The 1,310-nt window shown below is 37.3% G+C and overlaps 1 protein-coding gene across 1 annotated transcript in view; it reads left to right on the top strand.

Annotated features, from left to right (window-relative positions):
* LOC109393297 (leucine-rich repeat-containing protein 49-like) overlaps window positions 1-1,216 on the top strand; it is a gene marked incomplete at its 3' end in the record, with an annotated part of 120,212 nt that extends 118,996 nt beyond the window's left edge. Inside the window, exon 13 of the mRNA XM_019662364.1 lies at window positions 998-1,216. Coding sequence (XP_019517909.1) covers window positions 998-1,216 — 219 coding nt within the window. The remainder of the gene's footprint in view (window positions 1-997) is intronic.
* Window positions 1,217-1,310: the final 94 nt, after the last annotated feature.

Below are 1,310 nucleotides of genomic sequence, written 5' to 3' on the forward strand. Positions count from 1 at the left end.
TGTCACACCCTGAGCTGCTATTGGGTGATTGTGCTCTTCATAAAGAGGAAAGTGTCTATTTTCAGTACTCTGACCTAATGGACATGCCCTAAAATGTTAACTTTTGATCATGGAGACTTAAGCAGAATAAGGACTGTTTTCCCCCATCCATTTACATTGACCAGAAACATGTCAGCCAAACGCCGTTTCTTTCAGGAGTCAGATCTGCTGTCTGGACAGGTTTCTGTGAGACAGTGGAGTACCAGTGGTTCTCAAGGTGAGGTCCATTAGCAGCACATGGAAGCTAGTTAGAATGCAGATTCTTGCACCCCACCCCAAACACTAACTCAAAATGGGGTGAGAACCAGCAGTTAGTGTTTTCATAAGCTCTCCAGGAAATGTGAGGCACCCCAAAGTCTGAGAACCACTCCCTAAGGCATCATTTGCATGTAATGAATTAACTTCTTTCCTGTTTATCTAAGCTGGTACTAGTTTCCTACAAATATTTCAACCTAGTACAACCTCTTTTCGTGGTCTCTATATATTAATTTCAGATGTTGTAATTCACACCATGAAGCTTGGAACATTGATGAGTCCCTCTCTTTCTGTCGACCTTGTTGCAATTATTCCACCATATTAGTCCTAATTACTAGGTAGTCATAAAATTTAAGATATTACTCTTTTTTTCTTGCTGTGTTTAAACACAAAGACATGTAAATTCCTGTCAAATTAAAATTTCGGATAACACTTAAGTATATAAATTTCTGTTAAACTTTCAGATAGTGAATTTTCATATCTCCAGTGGGTTTTTTCTTTAAGGATGATAGACCAATATTGAAATGTGTGAATACACAGGGGAAATAAAGGCCACTTGTACTTTGTTTTAGAATACAAATTTGGCAGCTACTTTTAAGGAGTAGACTCCTTTTAAAAGTGTGATAAGTGGTACAAACAATATGTTCCTTGGATACTCTCCTGCTCTAAAAATTGCATTATGTGATACTTGTCTCTTTCACAGGAGAAGAAAAGGTTAACAATTAACAACGTAGCTCGAAAGTGGGACTTGCAACAACATCGAGTAACCAGCATTGCTACAAATCAAGATAGAAAAGATTCCGACTCTCCTTCTCAGGACCCCTGTCAGATGGATGGAAATGCCATCTCTGCATTTCCAGAGGACACAGGGTATGCTGTGCTACTCCTTCCAGATACTAATCTTTGGAGAACTGAATTCAAAGCAAAAATGGAAACCCATTTCACATATAATTATTTAAAAATAGTTTTCTTAAGAAAACCTACTGAAATTAGAAGTTTTAATTAAAAAATTAAGA

The sequence above is a fragment of the Hipposideros armiger genome, unplaced genomic scaffold (assembly GCF_001890085.2).
Source record: "Hipposideros armiger isolate ML-2016 unplaced genomic scaffold, ASM189008v1 scaffold_373, whole genome shotgun sequence".
NCBI classification, from domain to species: Eukaryota; Metazoa; Chordata; class Mammalia; order Chiroptera; family Hipposideridae; genus Hipposideros; species Hipposideros armiger.